The sequence below is a fragment of the Equus przewalskii genome, chromosome 30, assembly GCF_037783145.1.
Source record: "Equus przewalskii isolate Varuska chromosome 30, EquPr2, whole genome shotgun sequence".
Classification (NCBI taxonomy): Eukaryota; Metazoa; Chordata; class Mammalia; order Perissodactyla; family Equidae; genus Equus; species Equus przewalskii.
Window position 1 is genome coordinate 5,610,922 of NC_091860.1, and position 21,706 is coordinate 5,632,627.

General features: G+C 40.2%; 2 protein-coding genes across 19 annotated transcripts in view; one reads left to right on the forward strand and one right to left on the reverse strand.

Moving 5' to 3' along the window:
• The window catches only part of LOC103550660 (uncharacterized), a 28,557-nt gene extending 13,718 nt beyond the window's left edge, over positions 1–14,839 (reverse strand). The window contains exons 1-4 of the mRNA XM_070600831.1: positions 14,799–14,839; positions 11,282–11,331; positions 9,005–9,657; positions 5,644–5,732 (exon numbers count right to left, since the gene is read on the reverse strand). Of these exons, the coding sequence (XP_070456932.1) occupies positions 5,644–5,732; positions 9,005–9,657; positions 11,282–11,331; positions 14,799–14,839 (833 nt within the window). The remainder of the gene's footprint in view (positions 1–5,643; positions 5,733–9,004; positions 9,658–11,281; positions 11,332–14,798) is intronic.
• Positions 9,210–21,706, forward strand: part of ZNF438 (zinc finger protein 438) — a 185,993-nt gene continuing 173,496 nt past the window's right edge. For 6 of the 18 annotated variants that reach the window (XM_070601758.1, XM_070601761.1, XM_070601768.1 and 3 more), the window contains exon 1: positions 9,225–9,362. The gene's annotated coding sequence lies outside the window, so the exon portion shown is untranslated. Of the gene's footprint in view, positions 9,485–17,948; positions 17,967–21,706 lie in introns of those variants that run through there. The other 12 variants (XM_070601763.1, XM_070601779.1, XM_070601772.1 and 9 more) reach the window with 12 other exon arrangements.

Below are 21,706 nucleotides of genomic sequence, written 5' to 3' on the forward strand. Positions count from 1 at the left end.
GCTGAAAGATTGACAATACCAAATGTTGATGAGAATGTGAAGGAACTAGGACTCTCATACATTGCAGATAAGAAAGTAGAAGTGCACAGCCACTTTGCAAAGCAAACATGGCAGTTTGTTATAAAGTTAAGGATATACTAACCAGGACATCCAACCCCATTACAAGGTATTTATCCAAGACAAATGAAAATATAAGAGTTGTACTCCAAAGTTTATAGCTATTTAATCAATAATGGACAGAAACTAGAAACAACTCAAATGCCCGTCAACAGGTGAATGGATAAATAAATCGTGATATATCTATAATATTGTATACTACTCAGCAATAGAAAAGGTTTGAGCTATTGATAGAATAATATGGATGAATCTCAAAGACAATGTACTAAGTAAAAGGTGCCAGACACAAAAGACTATATTATTATTCTATTTATATGAATTTATTTCTATAAAGGCAAAAGAACCACTGGTACCAGGCACCAGAGTCGAGGAGAGGACTGACCACAAAGTGGTACAAGGAAACCTTCTGGGTGATGGGAATTTTCTACAATATACATCATAATTGTGTAGTTGGCATACGGCTGTATATATTTTTAAAACTCATGGAGTTGTACATTTATTATTTCTGAATTTTATTATATGTTACCCCTAAAAAATGAAATATAAAAATAAATGAGTAGCATTTAAATGGCCACCAGGCCTTATTTTCTTCAGTTCCTGTTTCTTAGAAAAAGTCCTTTTGTTAAGCCTTCAGCATTCATTCACTGAATGAAGACTGACAATGTACCAGGTTCTGTGTTTTTTCCAAATGGCTGAATTTTATTCAAAGAGAAGGCAATCTAGGAATTCGACAACTATAGTTTTAATGCCCTAGCTACTAGTAAATTGATCACCAAGACCATATTAAGAAACTGGTCTACTTTATGTGACAAGGATAATATAATATTTTAAATAAAAAGTATCCCTTAAAAGTAAGAGAGAAACGAAAAACTCAAAGAAACTTAATATAAAATGGGCATCTCTTTTCCTGGATTTTTTTTGTGAGTATAAGTAAAAACGTAATAAGTGCCCACTTAATTGAACACATATGGCAGGAATGAAAATTTTAAAGAGAAGAAAACCATTTTTTGATTCTATAAATAAGAAGATACTAATAGCAAGGAAAATGTCTAGCTAGGAAAATATTTGACATTTCTCTCAACTGTAAGAGACAGAAAACACAAACATCTCTGAGTGAGGGTTTCACTGTATCTGTTCTGGACTCTAGCTATCAGCCTAAATTTCTACTGACATTACTCTACCTCTCTGCTTTGCACTCACTCTAAAGGGAAGCTTTGTAGCTACAGTCAGATAAAAAGTAGAGCTTGAGAACATACATATAACAATAAAGCATTATCAAATATGAGGTATACCCTGCACTTATATCAGCTTTTGTTATGTCCCCAATTTTGTTCCATGACACCTGAGTCAAAAGTCAGTTTTTCTAAATTAAATCCAATCTGACTTGGCTTCCATGCTAGAGAGGCAGAAAATGCTATTATCTATCTATATATCCATCTACCATTTTCCTGGTTCCTATTCCCTCCCTTGGGGTTGTGCACAAACCCCAAAACGATGGGGAAGAGCCTGGTGACTGCCACTCCTGGTCAGCCTTGCCCATGGGCCTGTGTAGTCCACTCACAGATATGAAGCGTCACACCTCTGGATCAAGTCTGGCCTCAGGACTATCTTTCCAGAATCCTAAGCTGGGCTTCCTATCATTTGGCTTCCCTGGGCACTCATACTCCTTAGGGCCCTGTGTACACATGAGCCGCTGACAGAACCTACAATTGGTGTGAACCCCCCTCCTCCACACCTTCCCACCCCACTCCCCAACTGTCCGTCCCCCTTTCACCTCTGACATTGTTCTCCAAGCACAGATCCCGGACCAGCAGCAGCACCTGAGAATTGTTTTTCATTTTAAAGTTTGTCAGGCAACTCTTAACATGTAGCCAAGGTTGAGAATCATTGTTCTAGATTTAAGAACAATCATGATAACAGAGATGATGAGACTATGCATAATATAAATACATGTTAATATACTTAAATGATTGAAGTCTAGTACAAGTAAGTTTTAAGTGAATTTAGAAGAGAAGTTACCAGTGTAGGCTCTTAATTAGCTAAAAAAAGCTTACTGGAAAAAAGTAGGATTTAAGGTGTACAAGCTGCAGAACATTCTGGACCTTCTCCTTCCTGTACACTGGGGAATTACTGGAGCTAGGCTGCCATCTTGGTCTGTGAGTTGGCTTTGGGAATGTAAGTCATGCATGACTGGGCAACAAGATGGAAAGAGCCTGAATTCCTGAAACAACCCTGGGCAAACTGGCCCTGGATCGCCTATGTCCAGACATCTTTACACAAAAAAGAAAGAAACTTCAGTCTTGTTTAAGCCTATTATCTTGGGGTTTTCCTGTCACTTGCAAGCAAACCTTCTCCTGACTAATGTCAATAGCAGTACATACTGTATGACCAGACAAGAGAATCTCGCCAAAATAATAGACATTAAATACCCACATTCTATATCACCTCAGAGTTTACTTTTCAACGTAATGTAAAGGGATTGTGACTACCATTTGTGGTATAGAAAACATGAACGTGATAATTAATCAGCATTCACCTCTCGTCTCCTGTGTATTACACGAGAAGAGAGAGGCTGAGGGAAAGAAACTTTTGTGACTCTCTCCTGGGTAAGAGTGCATGTGAATGTAATCAACACAACATCCCCATATACCAGGCCATACTGTGAACCCAATCTTGTGTTTTGCAATTCATTTTTTCTTAAGTATTATTCCCTTTTGTTTAAATACCCTAAAGAAGTATCTTATTGGGAAATCCCTAATGCACAAAAAAGTTTCTTCTGTAGAAGACAGATATAAAAGTTGTGAAAAATCTATTTGTAGGGGGAAATATGCATATTGAAAATCATTAATTCATTTAGAGCATTACTGAATTTCTGGGCAAAGCTGTTCATTTTGCAGGTTTTATGATCCTTCTTAAGCTAAAAGCTTAAATGATCAAGCCCTTTGCTTTGTCAAGATCCATTATAAACTCAAGTGCCTTCAGTGGCCAGGCGGGTGGGTTAAATAGTCCCCAGGTGGGGGTGATGGGAAAATGGGGAACACCTGGGCTTCTGAACTGGGCCACTTCACTTCAGCGATGATGCCCTGAGTGAGTGGGGGCTAATATCATCAGAGCTTCTGATCTTTTAGAAGAAGCCAAAATGCTCGGTTTTTAAATGTATCTTCCGATATTCAATCTAAAAATTTAAAAACACAACACCGACCAAATCAAACATCCCTGTGAGCTGAGTACCATCTCCAGTTTAAAGTTTAAATGAAACTGGATCTGAGTTTGCAAAATCAGATTTTAAAATTTTGCTTTAATTTGGCCTTAATATAACTGCTTTAATTGATTAAAAATTGCCTGAACCCAACACGAAGGGTAAAATAATAAATGACGATTTGTCAAGTAGAAAAGAGGCATGCTGAATTAATTGCCAGTGGGCTCTATTACATTCCTTTAGAGCCAGAGACAATTTAACTGGGATAATGCTCAGAGAAGTTGTGACTTCATTTTCCTAGGCCATCAGGGCCTTGGGGATAACCAAGGGTTTTGGTGACAACAGTCGTGACTTTTGCCTCCTCCATTGTACCCATCTTGTCACCCTGTCAGGGAGATGACATCCCTTCTTCAACTGAAGTCAAGGAATTTGTCAAATGCCTTTTATGTGCCAGGAACTGTGTTAGGTGCTAAGGACACAAAGTTGAGTAAATCCATCTCTGTCTTCAAAGAATCCATAGCTTAGTGGGAGAGAAAGAAGCATAAGTAATTATAAAACAGTATACTATGTGTCATTAAATCAAAGAAGCTATCAGTGATAAGAGACACCGTTATTTTTTGTACCTCTAAGAAAAAATTAAATTATGGTATCCTTCCAATTTTAAGATGCATTCTGATTTCAGAGAGATTTAAATGTCATGTGCTATGGAAGTTGTGCTAAGGAGCAAAGAGAAGAGAGGATCTAACCCCACGCGTTTAAGGGTGAACTGGGGAGTCAGATTACTTTAAGCCATGTGATCCAGAGCAAGTCCCTCAACCTCACTTTTTCCCTCATCTGGAAAATGAAGTAATAACATTAGCTACCCCATAGAGCTGTGAAGATTAAATAAGGATTTCACATAAAATGCTCACCAGTGCTTTAGATCTAAGTAAGTGCTCAATAAAGGTTAGCTATTATTAGCAGAGGTAATTAATGACAGAACTTGAACTTAAAGAAAGAATACGTCTTTTCCAAGAGATAAGGGAGAAAATAGATTCCAGGGAGCAAGAACAGAATTCACAAAGACCTAGAGGCATTGTTCTGGAATATCTACTACAGCCTGTCTGCTGTGCTGTAGTAGGCAAGGTTTTGCCCTTGAGGAATTGTAAATCTTTTTGACACCCTCTTCTTTCTCTTGCTCCTTCCTCCCCTCCCCTCCGATCCCAACACACCCACAAAGGCAGCTTGCTTCTTTCAGCTTTATACTCAGAAACATGCACCTGGCCCTGTATTCAATCATGAACTCAGCTCCTCAGAGCAATGACACTAGTTACTTGTCTTCCATTTCCCTCCTCACTCCCCGATCTCACCCTCTTGTCGTTGGGGGCAGCCTTTGTCTGACATCCTTTGTTTAAGAGGATTAATTGCTATCCCCCAGTGCCTGACAGTTTCTTTCAGGGGACTTCATGCAAATTAGGCTCCAGGTGGCCTGTCCTGATTTCCCAGAGGTCCCCAAGGGGTAACACCCTATTAGGACATTCACTACGAATAACATTTAGTGAGCCTCACCCCTTTGAGGTTTGGAGAAGTCATTGGACTTGCACTAAAGTACCCATATAATCACAGAGCTGACCCTGTTCAGTGTTTAGCTATGTTATGCTGCATCATCATTCAAAATGTTTTTCCACCTAAAAGATATTCCTTCTCAGTATTATTTCTATTAACGCAGTGCCCCCGTTTTAGAAGGCAACTAGTATCTTGAGTAAGAAACCTATCCAGTCTTTGAATTTGAGTTCATCCATCCATTTCTTCCTCTACACATATTTCCTGAGCACTTACCGAGGGTAGGGGACTCAGCTACAAGAAGAGGATTTGAGGTTGAATGAGGCCAACATGGTCCCTTCTCTCACAGACCTTACAGTTCAGCAAAGGAGGAAATTAAAATAATTCCAAGGCTAAGAGCAAAGACAGCTTAGGGAAAGCTTCTCTGAGGAAGTTCCTGCCAAGGAGAGGTCAAAATGATGGGGAGAATTAGCTAAGTAAAGGGATAGAGGGAAAGAGGTGCTAAAATGAGATGTGAAATACTTTGCAAAATGTGTAACAGCAGACATGTGTAAGACTGTGTGGTTATTAAAGATACATCCCTCCATAGTTCTCCAATCTCTGTCCCAGACAGTCCTTCCATCAACCTGCTTACTATTTCTGCTCCTTTCTCAGAACAACCCCTCTTTTATTCTGTCTTGTTTTATGAGTGTTTCTTATATTAAGTTATTGGTATACTCTTGGGTTTGTGCTGGAGACAAGAGCCTTTCTGGATGTAACAGTGACCTGATTATTATGTCAATTACCTGGGAACAGATCTTTCAGACCAGATCCGGGCGCTGAGAGGGATGCGTGGGGGTTGCCGAGTGGGATTTTGTTTCCCTTGGTCTTGATTCTGAAAGGCGAAATATGCATGAAAGTTAGGCAACTGGTGGTTATAACAGTACTTTTTAAAACTTTTTGATTGAGATCCATAGTAAGAAATATATTAAGATAGCAACTCAATACACACATCTTACCAAAACAGTAGTTTCTCAAAATTTGTGTTGTAGGAAAAATTACCCTTACTACATGTGATACAACGTGATATTTTATATTTTGGATTCTGATTAGTGTTTTTCAGAGTGGCAATCCACTAATGGGTCACAAAATCAATTTAGAGGGTCATGATGAGCACCTTAAAAAATGAAATAGAAGCATCCATTCAGGGACAGGCTGGGAATAGTGAAGAAGATATCTGTACATTGTGGTCAGTCTTTGGAGTTAGAATTTACATATCTTGGATTTTCTAAGTCTCTGCTTCTTGAATTATTTGTACGTTGTAATACGAAACTCGATACAGATGAGTGGTTATGGCTGTGGGTTCTGGAGTACAGGTTCAAATCTTGACTCCACTACTCAGAGGCTGTGTGACATGGGACATGTGACTTAGTCTCCTGCATCCTGCTTTCCTGGAGTGTAAAATGGAGATGACAACAGCACTTACCTCAACCAGCTGCAAGGATTTAATGAGATGATGCAGTGCCTGGCACAAATAAACACTTAATAAATATTAGCCATTATATTTCGATCTCTTTTATTTTCCCCCAGTGTTAAGGTTTAGCTTTTTTCAGCTTGCTAAGTAGAACTGAGGGAAGAGTTATGCACATGGAAGTAGAAGGCTCTGGAAGCCAGATTGCTTAGGGTAGCAGATATCAAAGTGAAAGAAATACAAGGAGAAACTGAAATCCCAAGGGTCCGAATGGAGGTCCTCAGTCCTTCCAGAGCTAACTCTTGAAGGTCCAGGGTTTTATTTTCTTAAAGAAAGCAGTTCCGCTTAGAGTTCTTCTCTCTAATATCAACACACTTTTGACCCTAGCTCCTGGCTTTTCATGTAGATCAGATTCCAATTTGTTACAGAAACTTGACTAAAGCTGATTGTATATTTCCCCACAAATTTCTACTTGACATTCCCTGGGGTTCCTCTTCTTGTTTAGGTACCCTTTCTGCTTGTCAATCTCTTCTTGGCCAAGTTCCTTCCTTCCTGAATCTAGCAATATATGAGGTTTTTTAAAAAAAATTTAGGTATCAAGAAAAAAATACTGAATAATAAGATGAGAATAAAAGAATGTATTTTATCACACCATTTTGTGGCAGCAAAACTATTCTATACTAAAAACATTTAATGCGTTTGATGCATACTCCTTAACCATTTCCACTCCAAAAAATGACAGATGACATTCATCCGTGGGACACTCCCATATGTGTACCCAGAATATCTTTAAAAAAGAATTCCAATTTTTCAGATAACATACATAAAACACTTTATAACATGTAAATAATGAAATTAACAATTTAAAGTTTTCTTAAAATTATTGTTTTGTAAGGAAAAATATAAATACAGTAGTCCTCTCTTATCCTCGGAGGATATGTTCCAAGACCCCCAGGGAATGCCTGAAACTGTGGATATTACCAAACTCTATATATACTATGTTTTCTCCTATGCAAATACCTCTGATAAAGTTTAATTTACAAATTATGTAAAGAGATTAACAATACCTAATAATAAAATAGAACAATTATAACAACATAGTGTAATAAAAGTTACTATAATCTCAGCAACCTCAGTGTACAATTTTCTTTATTAAGTAGAGAACTTTCACCTTTCCATTTAAAAGAAGTACTTCATGGCTTCTCTTTGGCATACCCAAATTGCCAGCATCACTATTCTTGCACTTTGGGGCTACGGCCCCAAGTAAAGTAAAATAATGGTTACTTGAACACAGGCACAGCAATACTGAGAGCTGCTAAGTGACCAATGGGTGGCTATGCTGGACAAAGGGAAGGAGCAGGACAGTGCGAGATATCATCTCCCTACTCAGAACAGCTCCAACTGAAAGCTTATGAATTATCTAATTCTGGAATTTTCCATTTAATATTTTTGAACTGTGGTTGACTTCAGATAACCAAAACCGTGGAAAGTGAAAACATGGAAAACGGGGGACGATTGTATCGTTATTTTAAAAACATGCAGCACTTTAGAAAAGTGCTAATTTTTCTATAACTCTGTTCCAGAGAATGAAAACCTTATCACAGTTAAAATTACGTACAGACTTTACAAATTTCTTACATTACTTGATAATGATCTTTAAAACCTTGTATGGTGCCATAGTAAGATAAAATGTAAAAATATTACCCCAATCAGAAATTATTCAAAACTTAAGTAGACATTTCCTGAATGACACAGGTGTTTATTTTTAACCTGCTCAGATGTCAAGAGTTAAAGGCTAACATTCCCCGTCATCACTCTTTCCTATGAAAATACTACAATATTTTCAATGAGTGTGTAAACAAACCATTGTTTCAGGCTTTATTTACACTGGAGCTGCCTGGCAAAATGCCACGACTGACCTAGCCATTTGTCACGATTCCAAGTAAGTTTTTAACACTAATCCTTGCTATTTTCAATACTTCCTCCTTAGGGTCTATTTCCAAGGCCTGTTTTTCCCATTCTTTATTTTTTTCCCCCAAGACAGATTTTTCTGAGCTACTCTTTAGGATAACATTTACTTTTTTTCTGCTTATAAGGTAATACAAGGATCCTACAAGACAGAAATAATCTAATACACTGTCAGTTCCTCGAGCCTTCATCTTTCTTTCCACTGAGCCATCTTTTAACCAGAGCTCTTCTGGTCCTAAGAGCGCAGAAGAACCGAGACCGGAGTCGGGCACAGGAAGGGGTCGTCACGTGAGCGGGGGCGGCGGCAAGTTGGCTCCAGAGAAGAAGCGTACCTATCTGCTTATACAGATCGCCGTTTGTTAAATTTGACAGACGTGAACGGTAGTCTGTAAGCAGCTTCATTGAGCCCAAACGGGAAATCCAGTAGGAAGGGGAGAGGCTACACTCTCAACAGAAAGGGCTGGAGGCGGCGCCGGGACAGGGCGGGGCAGGTGGCACCCAGCCGAGTCCCGAGCGGGAGCCGGAAGGGCGGGCTCGAGGGGGCGGGGCCGAGCCGGGGCAGCTCCGCGCGGGGCGGGGCCGGGTCGGAGCGAGGGCTCGTGGGAGAGGGGGCTCCTCCCGACCGACGACCCGCCGGCACCTGATGGGGAACAAACGGCTGATTCCACACGTGGAGAACTTTTAACGAACACGTGAGGGAAGGCAGGCAATGTCTGTGGAGAATCTACCTCACAACTCTGGCGTCCCACTCCGACCACCTGGGCGACAGCCTGTTTGCTGTGTTCCCGGGGGTCTTCGTCCCCTTCTATTGAACCCCCGCCACACGCTTTAAACGAAGCTCCAGCAAAGCAGCCCCCGCCCGAAGCGTCCCGGCCTGCGAAGCCCGCCAGGCGGCGGCCGCGCTTTCCGCGCCTGCGCCCAGCGCCCCACGGCGGGGGCGGGGCCGCTGAGCAAAGGGGCGTCTCTCCCGCCGGCGCGCTGGGGCGGAGCCGTGGGGCCGAGTGGTCCGCGCCCTGCGGCCTGACCTCCCGGAACGCCGGGGCCCGTGACGTCACCTCGCCGTGACGCGCACGCTGTAGGAAAACTGTAAGTTTCGGAGGATTCCTGCAGCCCACTGGGCCTGCGGCGCTCGCCCTGCTGCCGGCGGTCCCCAGCTGGTAGTGGCTGTGGGGCGTCGGACCCTTGCTTGGTCCGCGGAGCCGCCAAAGGTGGGGAGGGGACAGGTGCCCGCCCGGGCGCGAGCGCGCCCTCTGCGGCGGGAGGGGCCCGGCGTGCGAGGCGGTGGGGCCGCGCCCCGCACGGGCCCGCGCCTTCTCCCCTGGGAGCCGGCGGGCGAGGCCGGCCGCGCAAGGTCCAAATGGGGAAGCCTGGTTTTTCCTTCCTGATGAAGGGACTTAGCTTCCCCAGCCCCAGAGTTTGACACGTTAAGTCGAGGATGGAGGATTCTCTCCAAGACTCCATATCCGGGCTTCCTTTGGGGTCCCGCAAGTGACCAGATCGCTGAGGACAACTTGTAAAGATAACCACTTGCTGCCTCAGTTTCCTTTTTGTGTAAAAGGGAGGTAAAGCCGCTGTTGGCCTCCCTGTTATTCCCACGGGACCGGGAACATTGTGAGAGCACGTGAGGTGACACAAGCATGGAAATTTGCTACGAGGAAACTTAGTCGGTATTCTGAGAATGTGGTGGCCAGTGGCCATTGACAAAGGTTTTGTAGGGAGGGATGTTTTTCCCGATTTTGCCTTCTCACCCCTTCTCCCCATCCCCCATCTCATCATGGACAGCGCGCTTGAGCCTGATGGGCATCTGACCTCTTGTCAATGAACTTGGTGGAACAGGGATCAAGAAATAACTGGTGACGTTATCACAATGTTCTTAGCAATTACAGGCCCCCTCGTGTGGGTTTTGCTGAGAAAACTTTTAGCGTGCTGGAACTAGAACATAAAACTCAACAGAGATACACTGAGTTTTAGGGATTGTGGGCGCGTCAGCTTGGATATTCGATCATCAGTCTGACTGCTTGGATTTCTTGGCCTGCCAGGGGTTAGTACATTATTGATGATTAGTGCTGTATTAGAATACTTCTTAAATTCAGGGACAAGTACTTGTCAGAAACTTTGAAGGGAACAATGTTGTGCACACCCCAGGGTGTATTTATACGGGAGATTGAGAGAGCACATTTCTGTAAATTCAGTTCGGGGGCGTAATACCCTTCCTTCCTAGGTTGAGGCACCTTAGAGTCAGAAAGCAGGGATTCTAATTTTTGTTCCACTTGTTAGTAGCTTTGTGTCCGAAGACAAGTCACCCAAACTTGGAACTTACTTTCTCCGTCTCAAATGGGAGATGATGATATATCTGCTGTTGCTTTTTCAAGGATCAAGTGAGATCATGGGTGAAAATGGAAGGCTGTCTATGGGATTGTTCTTGAGAAGTTAGTGTAGGTCCCCTGGCCTGGCTAAGAGGCGTGTGGGTTCAGAAGTCAGGTTCTGAGTCAGAACTAGAAGAGAAGAGCAAATAAGACACTTGTCTCCAGCCTAGTGGAGCTCATGTTCCTGTGGGGAAATAGGCGACAAAGAATGAGTAGGTGGTATCATTTCAGATAGTGATGAGCTCGGTGAAGTGGAGGAAGGTAGGAGACTGACAGTGGGGCAACAGGGCAGGTGGGCTTGGATAGGGTCCCCCAGGGAGGGCCTTCCTAAGGAGCTGACACCTGAATCGGTTGAAGTGAGAGGAAGAGCCTGCGGCGAGAACATTTCAGGCAGGAATAGTAACAGCAGTAAACATTAGTGGAGCTTCCTGTGTGTGATGCACTCTTCTAAACACTAAATTGCATTTTTACAGCCACCCTAGGAGGTAAGTATAAAGTCTCCATTTTTATTGATGAGGAAACTGACACACGGAAAGGTTAAGAATTTGCTCAAGGTTGCACAGCTAAAACGTGGTAGAGACAGTATTTGAATTTGGGCAGTCTGACTTCAGTCAGTGCCCCCAAAGGACAACACGGTACCGCCTCGCAGCAGGAGCAGCACGAAGCAATGCTTTGAGGTGGAGACAAGCCTGAGGTGGACAAGGCATCGCAGGGTGAGAGTGTCTAGAACACAGCGAGGAAGGGGGAGAGTGGTGGCGCGTGATGTCGGGGGGCCAGGCAGACGTGGGGGCCCTTGTAGGCTGTGGTGTAAGATGCTATTCTACATATTCTGAAGGTTTACACCAGGGGAACAGCATGTGATTTCAGTTTTATTGGATGAAGAATTGTAGGGTCATGACGTGGGGTGTATTGAAAATGGGGAGCTGGAAGGCTGTTGCTGTTCCCTGGGGGAGCAATGGAGGGTCTTGAGCTAACGGGGGTAGTTATAGAGATGATAGTGAGTGGTGGAATTCATGATATACTTTTGATGGTAGAGCTGCTGGTGTGGCCTTACGAATGTGGAATGTGAGGAAAAGGGAGAAGTGATGACTTCTTAGGTTTTGGGCTGGAACAACTGGGAGAATAGTGGTGCTGTTTACTGAGAAGGGAGAGAGAGGTTTGGGAAGAAAATCACAAATTCTGTCATGGACAAGGTTTAGATGCCTGTTAAAGTAACAGAAGTGATAGTGCTAGTAATGATAGTAAGCACTATGTGAGCATAAGCTGTGTGCCAGGCAGGGTTTTAGGCACTTTTGCATATATTAATTCATCTAATCCATATAACAGTTGCATATGCTAGGAACTGTTATGGTCCCCATTTCACAAATGAGACAACGGAGGCACAGAGAAGTTAAAAGTGACTTACCTGAAGTCCTCCAACTTGTGAGTGGGCTTCAGACTCAAGCAGTCTGGCTTTGGAGTCCATGCATTAGTCCCTGTAACTACTTCCAAGTGGACTTGTTGAGTAGGCAGTTGGATAGGTGAATATGAAACTCAGGGGAATGGTCAGGGCTGGAGAGACACGTTCATAGTTCTGAAGAGAAAGCCTGCTTTTGTTCCTCATCTAAGCCTTGGTTGGCAGTGGGAGAAAATAACACAGGCAGTGGGGCTGTGCTAACTGGCCTTCCATTTCTTGACTCTGTTCACTCAGCCAATATTCAGTATCTCCCCTTCCATGAGGTTCCATGAGGATGAAGTCTGTATGTCTTTTATTTCTCTATATCTTGTCCCTAATCCAGTGCCTGCTGTGTAGTGGATGTTAGGGATGACTTTATATGCAGGACATTTGGTTAGGTTTTGGGAGTTCAGAGATGAATAAAACATAGTGCTCTTCCTGGAGGAGCAGAGTATGAGGAAGAACCTGTGGGAATAAAAGCATAGTAGACTGAGTGCATAAATGCATGCTGATTAGTTCCTTCTGGCCTCCTGCAGCCCCCTGCACCCATATACTCGAGGGATGGGGCATGAAAGGGTGAAAGGAGCTAAAGAATGCCTAAGCAATTGCAGGCTGAATTTGAGGCTCCCTAAGAGTCCTTTTCAACAAAAGAATTACCCCAAATCTTGCATATTTTACTATATTTGCATTAGTTTTGTTTGGCAACGATAGAAGTTTTACCAAATGAAATATGTTTTGATGCTGGAATATCATTGTAGAGTGATGAGTTTTTCCAGTTCTATTACCTCAGTGTTGACAGGGCTCACTAGTGAAATAAGGGAGTTGGCTTGAATGTTGCAGCTTGCATAACAGAGTGATGGAGGGGCTGTGTGAAGTATTTCGGCAGGTTTCCACCAGTTGAAGTGTATCACGCCAAAGTTCCACATATTCGGATAAGTTTGAGTTTCCCTGCTGATCATCTCTTTGAGATACATTTTTTGTCATAGGGGATCTGACGAGATAGACATAGGTGGAATTATAGATTACATTTCTTATATGTGGAACATAGAAACTAGAACTATATACACAAAAGTAAGTGTCTTATTTCTGTAGATCGCTTTCAGGATGTACTACAACCTTAGCACATTTGTCACAATTTTATTACTTCCTATCATGAGTATTTCAAACTCGAACCATTAAAACATTATATAAAATTACACCATTGTAGATTTTATGGTTAATTTCTGAGTTTTTTTCTTACAATATATGAAATTATATATATATATATTTTTAAAGATTTTATTTTTCTCCTTTTTCTCCCCAAAGCCCCCCGGTACATAGTTGTATATTTCGTTGTGGGTCCTTCTCGTTGTGGCATGTGGGACGCTGCCTCAGCGTGGTCTGACGAGCAGTGCCATGTCCGCGCCCAGGATTCGAACCAACGAAACACTGGGCCGCCTGCAGCGGAGCGCGCGAACTTAACCACTCGGCCACGGGGCCAGCCCCTACAATATATGAAATTATATTTTATTTAGCTTTTTTAGCTTTCAGTGGGAGAGTTGATCTGAAGACCAAGTTCACTATAACTCTAAACAGGAACCCTCCACCAATATAAATGTAGAGATGAGCCATCCCATTTTGCAGTTCACAAATTTTAAATCTGCTCTTGTGGCATTCCTAAATTTAATGGAGTTGAAATGATTAATATTTCTTTATACTACAATTGCAGTTAGCTTCCTTAAGAACATTAGATATGGTAAAGTAGAATTGCATCTTAAATGGCCTGTTGATTGCTGGGGCTTTGTCACTTTTTTAAGTTCAGGCTTAGCAAGGCAGGTTGATGGTTCTTCAGTTGTGTCAGATAGCTCGCAGCAGAGCCAGAACGGTAAGACCTCCTGTTTAAAGACAACAGAAGCCACTCTTTCTAACACTGACCAGATGAAATATAGCATCCTATATAACTTATAAAATCCAAATTCCTTTTAAAATTTGTATTTACATAAGCAAATTTAAAAACTACTTTATGTTAAGAGTACAAATGTAAATATATGGAAATTGTTTCTTGTGGAAAACCATGTGTCTAGCCCAGTGATGGAATGTAGTGGGCATTAAATATAATTCTTAAAATTCTGCTTCTTGTAGTTTCTTTTATTTTTGCATATTACTTTCAACTTATATCTATATATGTATATATATATACATGCATATATACACACATCATATATTAGTAATAACTGAATATTAGTTTGTGTACTTTTACTTAACATTGTAAATGTTTGAATATATTTAAATAGATATGTAGCACTTAATTTTGATTCATTTCAGATTAGTTGCTTAGAAATTAAAATCATGAGGCTTGATTTTTTTTTTTCCCCCACATAAAAACTAATGAGTAATAATTAGTAAGTCTGGGTGGAGACTAACCTTTAGTGATAAGTTAACCAAGTTGTCGCCCCAGAGGAACACCCAAGAAGAAAATTCTTAGAGAAGCTTAAGCAAGAACAGCATGTTGGTGGAAAGGGTGATTTAACCATAACTCCCCACCATACCTATAATTCTTCTTAAGATATTGCTGTCCTATAGGCAGCGTTCTATTTGCAAAACTTATATTGTAAAACTGCTGGTTTCAAGCTGCGTTCTAAGCCACCAAGCTATAGAGAGAGAAATGTGAGCTAAACACTGGGATGGAGTACTATGGATTTAGCTCAGTGGATCTCCACTGGAGATGATTGTGTCCCTTACCTCAGCTCACCCTGAGGACCTTTGGCAATGTCTGGAGACATTTTTGGTTGTCAAAACCATCTAGGGGTCATTGCTCCTGGCATCTAGTTGGTGGAGGCCAGGGATGCTCCTCAGTATCCTACAATGCATAGGACAACCCCGACAAAAAAAGTAGTGCAAAATGTCAGTGCTACTGTTGTTGCGAAACCTTGAAATATATATTTCTTTTTCTTTTTTTTTTGATACTTTAGATGTTGAGGTGGTAGTTGTATGTGGCAAACACCTAACTTGTACAAAGGATTGTGTTGAACTGCTTTTAGTATGTTGGAAATCTGAGCTAATTTGGTTCCTTGCTTAGAATTGCATGGAAAATAATTCTTGTAACTAATAGCCTTGATTTCTTTTGGTTGCCAATGTGTCTAGGGTTTTCAGTTTGTTTTTAGCCATGGAATTTTTTTTTCTTAGTAAAACTAATTTAATCCAGGCATTATATAATCCTGGATTGTAACAGGTTTGGTATATGAATCCCCTTCAGTTTTGTACATATTGAATTAACTATCTCATAGTTACATGGTTGTTTATGTATTTCAGAAATCCTTTTCACATTAATTTTCGTATGTGATTATCATAAACACCCCATGAAATGTGTAGGACATGCATTACCCTCACTATTTGACAGATGAGGAAACAGACTTAGATCAAATGACTTGCCATATGTATTATAGCAAGTTGGTGACAAAAGCAAATCTAGGACTCAGGTTTTGATGCTTAGGACATTTTTAAAGTTACCAGTTATTGTTATCCCATTTAATCTTCCTTACAGTCCTATGAAATAGGGTTATTATTTCTATTTTATAGATGAAGAAACTGGTTCAGAGATATTAAGTAACTTATTCAAGGTCGCCCAATTCATAATAGAGTTTTGATTATTGCCACTGAGCTGTGCTACCTTTCTAGGTATTCTTCTCTAGTGAATTTGACAGTTTCTGGATAATTCACCAAATCTATGCCTAACCTAACTAAGTAGGTCTCTTGACACTGTAGGGGAGGGAAAATTCTCATCTCCCCTCCTTTACTCTCTAGCTGGGCCTAAGAATTAAAGTGACATAGGACAGATTAACAGGAGAAAAACATACACATTTATTAAACTTTTTTATGTACATGGGAGCCTTCATAAGAGAATGAAGAGCCGAAGAAGTGACCAGAGCAGGAAGCTTTTATACATTTTAGGCAAAGAAACAAATTCGTGAAGATTTGACAAGACAAAGGGGTTTGGGCTAGGGGCAGTAAATGATGAAGAAGTTAAGGAACTAGGAACTGGGAATATAAGGGTTAGTTTAACAAGATTTCTCAGTCCCCAGTTCCCATCTCTGGCGGTAAGAATGTCTTTCTTCCTCCTGGTACAGGGAGGGTACCTTTCCTGTGGGAGTTTTATCTCTTGCTTTCAGGAAGAAAAAATGAGAGTCAGAGTGTCCTTGCACCTGCTATTTCTTAAGTACCTTTAATTCAAAATAACCAGTATGTCAAAGTGGCATATTTTGGGGTGATATTCTGGTTTCCTTCAACACCTAGTCAAATGTTCATGTTGTCGCTTGAATCAATTCATAATTCACTGTTTGTAATCCTACTCTGATTGGACTTGAGTGGAAACTTCACTGAGTTTTGATAAGCCATAAGGTAGCATTACTTGCTGTTTAGAATTTATGTTTTGAGAACACTAAGTTCAAAAGCAGTCCAGAGAGATGGCTTTCCGCTGTGTTTGAGTGTACTTGGGTGAGGCACCCACCTGGCGTGATTACTTTGCCAACGTAATAGAGGGATTTACATTTGGGGTAGGACTCGCATTCATTCTAGTTTTCTAATTAGAATCCATGTTACTCTCTTTAGCCATCTTTCATGTCAAATGTGAGGCTGTTTCTCTTACTTTTTCTCCATGCTGACCTAAACCTGACTGATTGACTTTAACAACAAACAAAATGATAAATAATGGTTGGTTTTTATTTTCCTTTCTGAAACAGAGTTCGTCTTACTCTAAATGAGTGTACCATTTTTGTGAGGTGCTCAGAGCTGATGATAGTCACTTTATTTTCTAGATTGGAAAAGTTAAGAAGAGGTTATCTGTTTACCCAATAAATCAGTTTCAAAGATAGGATTTAGAATTTAGGTTTTCAGATCTTATAAAACCAAGCCACACTGTCATTTCCATTAGATCAGAAAGAATATCTACTTAGATATTTGACCAGTTATCATTTTGTTTGAAGATTATTTGATGATATTCAATTCTTGATGTAAGTTTCAGTAGTTGGGAATTTTAATGTTTCATATAATACATCCATTAGCTGAATTTGGACCATTGATAGTATGAAATTGTGGGTCTGGGATTGAGAGAAGGAAAAGGACACCTTTGTTAGTGCAATTGTGTATTGGGCAAGAAGGAATATAATTAGACTTAAGAGGTGAAGATTCCCAACTTTCCATAAAACTGAATTATTGTTACAAAAATATTTTTCTTCGCTCCATGAAGAAAAATGCTAATATCAAAGTAACCGTAATATTTATTGTATTATTGAGGGAAGAGACCACCATACAAGTGTGGCTGGAACAAAGCTGAATTTCATACTTTCTAAGCAAGGGAGAACTATACTTGCAGAATATAGTCCTCCTAACAGGCAGGGATGTACTTTGATAGGATTTTGAGGAAGCATGAAGTTTTAGGATTGGCTTCTTTCAAAAGAGAGAGAGTTACAGATTGGCCGACTTTAAACTTGGAGTTTAGGCACTGGCCAGCTTTGAGGAGCCAGGGTACTGAAGAGGGGCAGCGGCTCATTGGCCAACTTTCTCAGCTGTGTACTTAAGTGGAAAAGTTGAGTAGAGTTTAAAGCTGATTGGTTGGGGCATATTTAAAACCAGTTCTGTGGTTACTTGTTCCCACCTTGGGACAAGAGCCAAAGAAGAATCTTTTCCTTTCTTGACGTTGGAGAATAGGTACTTTTTATTTTCCACATTTATGTCAATCATTTATGTTAGCAGTTGTGCTAATATAACAGTTTTGATTTTACCTTTCTTCTGAAACTTAGAAAAAAAATGAGTGCAATGAATATCATTTTTTTTCTATCTACCAGTCTCAGGATTATATGATATTTGGGACCCGGGCTGCTTCAAGGATTATTTTTATATGTGGTTAAAAAGGTAATATGTTATTTATGGAAATACTTTAATGCTTTAAACATTGTGGTGAAGCTGTGTTACTTTTATGTCTATTTTTCTGTCTTGTCGGAGTGTGTTGTATCACATGCCTGCCAAAATTAGCCTTGATGAATACTGAATTATAGATCTAAAAGTTTACTGTTCTTGCTATAGTTAGAGATACATCTAGAAGTGATTACTTTTTGAAAATTAACTAGCAATTATTCTTACCAACATTTTAGAAGTTTAATGATTATATTGCATGTCTTTTATATAAGGTAGTCTGAATCATTTGAGTATCTGTGAATCATTTTACCACAATTATTATATCATAGTACAATTTATATAAAGTATTTTGGTTTAACATTTGTTGTAGAATATTTTTATTCTTTAGAATGAAATAAAGAACTATTTATGACTATTTACCAGAACTGTGACAAAAAGTAGATCTTTTCTAAATTGATCTCTCACAGTAATATTTTAGTTTTAAAAATACTTTCCTATGGAGATGTTAGAAGAAGCTCAGAGGGCATTCTTTGTCTTAGAAGTTAGGGAAGGCAAAATGAGTTTTAGTATACTTTATTTTTTGTGTTGAAATTTTATTTAAAATACTCCATATACTTTATTTACATATGAAATAAGCTCATAATATTTAAAAAAGAGTGGGTGCTGTGTGTTTGTATGCAGCCCCTATTTCTTAACCCAGAGCTTTTGTGTCTCACCTCGCTGACTTCAAGATAGCTATTATTCAGTGATAAAGCTTTATTTGCATTTTAGGTAGACCATTTTTATGTGGGAGCTTTTTGAAGACGTGAAGCCTGATTCTTGTTTTGGTTTATAGTCCAAGTTTCTGACCTGCTATGATAGTTAACTGTAAGAGGTTAAGACTAACCCAGTATTAAAATGAATATTATGATATTGTTTATGAAAGAGTGGTTGTTTAACTCCTAAATGATCCTCAAGTGCTTTTATCCTCAGCATTTAAATTTTATAAATTTATGCTAAATAGGTACTTGAATTTTCCAGGAAAAAGTTGTCTGTGATGCCTGCGTATGGTTACTGGGATTATTTCTGTGCTATCTATAATATGAAATAATAGATTTGAAATGTGTTTTTTCTCTCTGCCTGTGCAGTGAATAGTTGAGCTTTTATTACGTAGTGATATGATCAAGAAGGAATCTTAGGTTAGGTAGTCTTTTGTAGTAAAATGGAAAAAAACCAAGAGTTATATACTACTGTTCAGTAAAAGCCTTATTTTCTAGGCTTTACTGATATAATGGATATAAAATGGTACCTCATAGTTTAATTTGCAATTCTGTGATTTACTAGTGAGGCTGAGCTTCTTTTCATTTACTTATTAGCCATATGGATTTCACCTACAGTTGCCAGATTTAGCAAATAAAAATACAGGACACTCTGTTAAATTTGAATTTCAGATAAACACCACAATTTATGGTATAAGTATATGCTATGTAATAGTTGGGACATGCTTATACTAAAATGTTTTCCGTTGTTTATCTTTAATTCAAATTTCATGAGGCATCCTGTATTTTTATCTGACAACTTGATCTTTTCTTCTGTGAATTGTCTACTTCTGTCTCTTACCAAATTTTCTGTCTTGTTATTTTTCTAGAGAGTTCTTGGCATATGCTAGTTACTATATCCCTTTTTTTTTGTTGTTGTTGTTATAAACATTTTCTTCCAGTCTTTTGTCTGTCTGTTAACTTTGTATATAGTGTCCTTTGTTGAATAACCAGTCTTTAATTTTGATGGAGTCAATTCCATCAGAATTCCCCCATGTTGTTTATACTTTTGAGATCTTTCATTACTCAAGGTCACAGATGTATTATCCTTTTTCTTTCATTAGTTTCATAGTATTACCTTTCATATTTAGATGTTTAATCCATTTGATGTTTATTTTATGGGAAGTGTGTTAGGAGATGAGGTGAGAGAGGTAATGAGGGGAACAGATTGCATGGGGATTGTAGGCCAGGTGAAGACTTTGGTTTTTATGCTAATTGAAGTAGGAAGCCAGTAGAGGTTTTGAACAGAGTGCCACGGTCTGAAATATGCTTTTAAAAAAATCCTCTAACTATTGAGAATAGGTTGTGTGAGGTATGGCACAGACTGCTAATAATTGTGCAGTATCTAGTTCTTCCTCCTGTCTTGTAGTATTAGACCCCTCTGGTCTAGCTGAGTACGTGGCTACCCACTTAGAGACTGTATTTTTCAACTTCCCCTGCCTGTAGGTATGGCTATGCAGTTAGGTTTGGGCCAGTTAGATGTGAGCCAAAGTGATAGGTGCAACTTCTGGTTTATCTACTTAAAGATAAGGTGCTTGACCTGTTCCTACTGACTGGAAGGCGGCAACAAGTATAATGGCAAGCACTGCCTTGAACCCAGAGATAGGAGTCCTTTGATGAGGAGAGTAGAGCCATCCCTCATCAGCCTAGTCCCTGGATGACATTGTGGAGCAGAACCAACTACTCCTCCTCCTCCCAGCACCTGCCTATCTCTCCACTGTTTTAAGGAAGAAAATCAACTTCTTTCTTCTTTGAGCCACTGTAGTTTACATCATTTTGTCACAACAGCTTACCCCATACCCCATATAATGCCGAAACTGTTGTTTTGAAGTGGGGTGTTTGCATAATGAAAAGCTAAAATGCAGGGCGCTGGCTGAGTGGTTGGTCGACAGGCAGTGGGCACTATGTTATAGGCTAGAAAACTGGTGACCTATACTATGCTGCAGCAAAACCTTAGGGGAAACTGTCACCTCTGATAACTTGGAAGGCAGTCAATGTGCCTATCTAGTTCGTACCTCCAGGGAAGTGGTTAGAAAGACTGCTAAAATGAGTTCACTACTCCTTGCTGCTTTAGCAAGGAGCTGCAAGAGGGTGTGAGATAAGGGAACGGTTAGCTAGTTTGCAATAAGAGTTGGAAGGGAGTGTGCTTTGCTAAAGGAGTTTCTCTCTGCCCATGGCTTGTGCTCTGAATTGACTGAAAGGACAGTAATTTGGAGTACTAACAGGGTTGGAAAAATTGCTTCTCAAACAGCAAGAGGTAAGATTCATCCTCAGGAACGTCTCATTAGAATTTCTTGGCTGACAGTGGAAGCCAGTCCAGGCAAGGATCAAATTAAGGATTTAGCTTCCCACCTGAACCAATCAGTTAAGCTGGGTGAAGCTCTGGTTACAAAGTCTCAGTTCCCTACAACAGAGGTTTATTTCCTACTTGTGACATGTCTGTAGCTCTGTTCCACATGCTCTGTTATTCAAGCCAAAGGAATAGGCCTTTGGGGGACATTGCTATTCCATGGCAGACGGAAAAGAGACATGGCAGAACCAACTGCTTGGAGTGGCATGTATTTTGTTCATATTTTATTGGCCAAAACAAATGAAATTGTTGAGGCTGAAATCAGTCAAGGCAGGAAGGACTATCTCAAATCACATGGCCTACTCTGATGTAAATGGGGTGTGATGATATAATCCTCCTGTAAATCAGATGACCTCAAGGTAGCTAACCTTAAATCGAGGGAAAGAGAGAGCGATCTGTCACAGAGGCCAGCAAATAAAAGAGGAGAAATGACAAGTTTAATATCTATGACCAGACTAAATATTTGGTTGCGGTTACTTTCACTTGGCTCTGACTGAAGGCAAACAGACCTATTGAATTTTTGAGAAGGTTGTGTTGTCAAAGATGCCATAAGTTTGGCTTGCAAAAGCCTGGGATGGCTTGACATTGTT